This window comes from Cyprinodon variegatus, unplaced genomic scaffold (assembly GCF_000732505.1).
Source record: "Cyprinodon variegatus isolate N-32 unplaced genomic scaffold, C_variegatus-1.0 Scaffold683, whole genome shotgun sequence".
Classification (NCBI taxonomy): Eukaryota; Metazoa; Chordata; class Actinopteri; order Cyprinodontiformes; family Cyprinodontidae; genus Cyprinodon; species Cyprinodon variegatus.
The window spans coordinates 302,670-304,426 of NW_015151136.1; the positions used below are offsets into that span (position 1 = coordinate 302,670).

Consider the following 1,757-nt stretch of genomic DNA (forward strand, 5'->3'; position numbering starts at 1 on the left):
TGGATGGATGGATGATGGATGGATGATGTGAGGGACATTTATAAATCATCTGGTGGATTTCCTCCTCCTGGTCATTTATCCGCTCAGACTAGGATTTTCTATGACCTCAGGTGACCCCTGCTGCTGCTGCAGGTCTGCATTCAGATCTGAGTACCTGAGGCGATATGGAGAGGCCTCCCAGGGGATCCCCATCCAAGATGTCCGTCCCTGCGTTATAAACGATGACGTCAGGACGCAGCTCGTTCAGCGCTCCCTCACAGTGGAGCTCAACCTTCTGAAGGTACTCCGAGTCCTCGGTGCCCCATTCCAGCTCCACCTTCCTCTTTATGGCCCCTGGAGATAAAATGGATGGTAGAGAAGGTTCAGCCTGGTTCCTCCTGACCACCTGGAGCCCTTCCAACGCCAGCCCCAACGTGTCTGATTCATCAGACCTGCGGTACCAGCTGCTTCCTGCAGGGGGCTCCGTCTGTACCCACAGGATCAGCAGGGAGCCCAGCCCAGATGGAAGAAGCAGGAGGAACTCACGTTTGGCGAATCCGTCCCCAGGATAGATGTTGTGATTATACACGTCCATGATGAAAACTCGCCGGTCGTCCAGAAAATCTCGCTCATGTCCGTTTCCCTGGAAGACATGAAAGCTCCTTGGTCAGCCTACCTCTCATGTTTTAGGAATGACCTGTAAGATAAATACTGCAAACTGTAACCAATCCATTTAATTCCAGGTTGGAGGAAAGAAACGAGGAAAAGTGGCAGAGGGGTTGAATACTTTTAGAAGTCGGTTCATGCTTTGGAACGCTGTATGATGGTCCATGGATTCATTCATGTCACTTATCGTTTTCCTGTTTCTCTTCATCCGTCTCTAACTAGTCCTGCATACTTTAGCCGATTACAACAATTTTGGTATCAAACGTTCAGCTTCTTCTGGAGGGTTAGGCTTTGTCCTTTGGTGATTTCAGCTATTATAATTTTAGAAATATTGAGCTTTTTATGGGGTTTTTTTACCCTTAGAAATGAATAGGATTCTGCCAAAAACCCACTAAAACTTCAGCTACTTTGCCCTTTTACTACTTCTGCATACTTTCAGCTAGAAATAAATTCAAATTTTAAAACGTTTCCGTGACCTTCAGCTACTAATGTTTAACTCAGCTTTTTGCTAGCTTTTACTGTTTGGTTTCAGTGAAGTTTCAAAGTTTTTAAAATTTTTTAAAGATCGTTGGTTTTAGAGTGGGCCATTCTAGCGCTTTTTAAACATTTTACTTTTGGCAAATAACTTTTGCTTTCTTTCTGAATGTTTACACTAGCCATAAAAATTATAAATCAAAATGTAGGTATTTTTGTCAGGATTCAGGAATTGTAACCTTCATCGGTGTGGGATGTATAGTTTTCCTACAGTTTGGCCCAGACCACCAAGAAGTCCAAACTCCCTCAATACAAATCCAATGGGAGAGTTTTCGAAAATCCAAAACGACACGTTTTCGTATCACAGCCTCTTTCCAACCATTTGATGTACAGGGGCGGATCTAGAAAAATATTTATGGGGTGGCAAGAGGGGGGCAGGAATTTTTTAGGGGTGGCAACATATGGCATTTGTTTACACTGAATTTAATCACAGTTATCACAGTTTGGTGAGAATAGTATGTAGAGTGTTTCATGTGAAGCAGTTCATATTAGAAATACATCGTACAATGTGATCTCACCTAATAGGAGATAGAAGAATGATAACACTACTTCTAGAGGGGCATTATCACAGGAAAGGT

At 43.3% G+C, this 1,757-nt stretch overlaps 1 protein-coding gene across 1 annotated transcript in view; it reads right to left on the bottom strand.

The window, feature by feature from the left end:
* hdac11 (histone deacetylase 11) overlaps window positions 1-1,757 on the bottom strand; it is an 18,838-nt gene that overhangs the window by 2,968 nt on the left and 14,113 nt on the right. The window contains exons 10-11 of the mRNA XM_015394397.1: window positions 526-622; window positions 155-333 (exon numbers count right to left, since the gene is read on the bottom strand). Coding sequence (XP_015249883.1) covers window positions 155-333; window positions 526-622 — 276 coding nt within the window. The remainder of the gene's footprint in view (window positions 1-154; window positions 334-525; window positions 623-1,757) is intronic.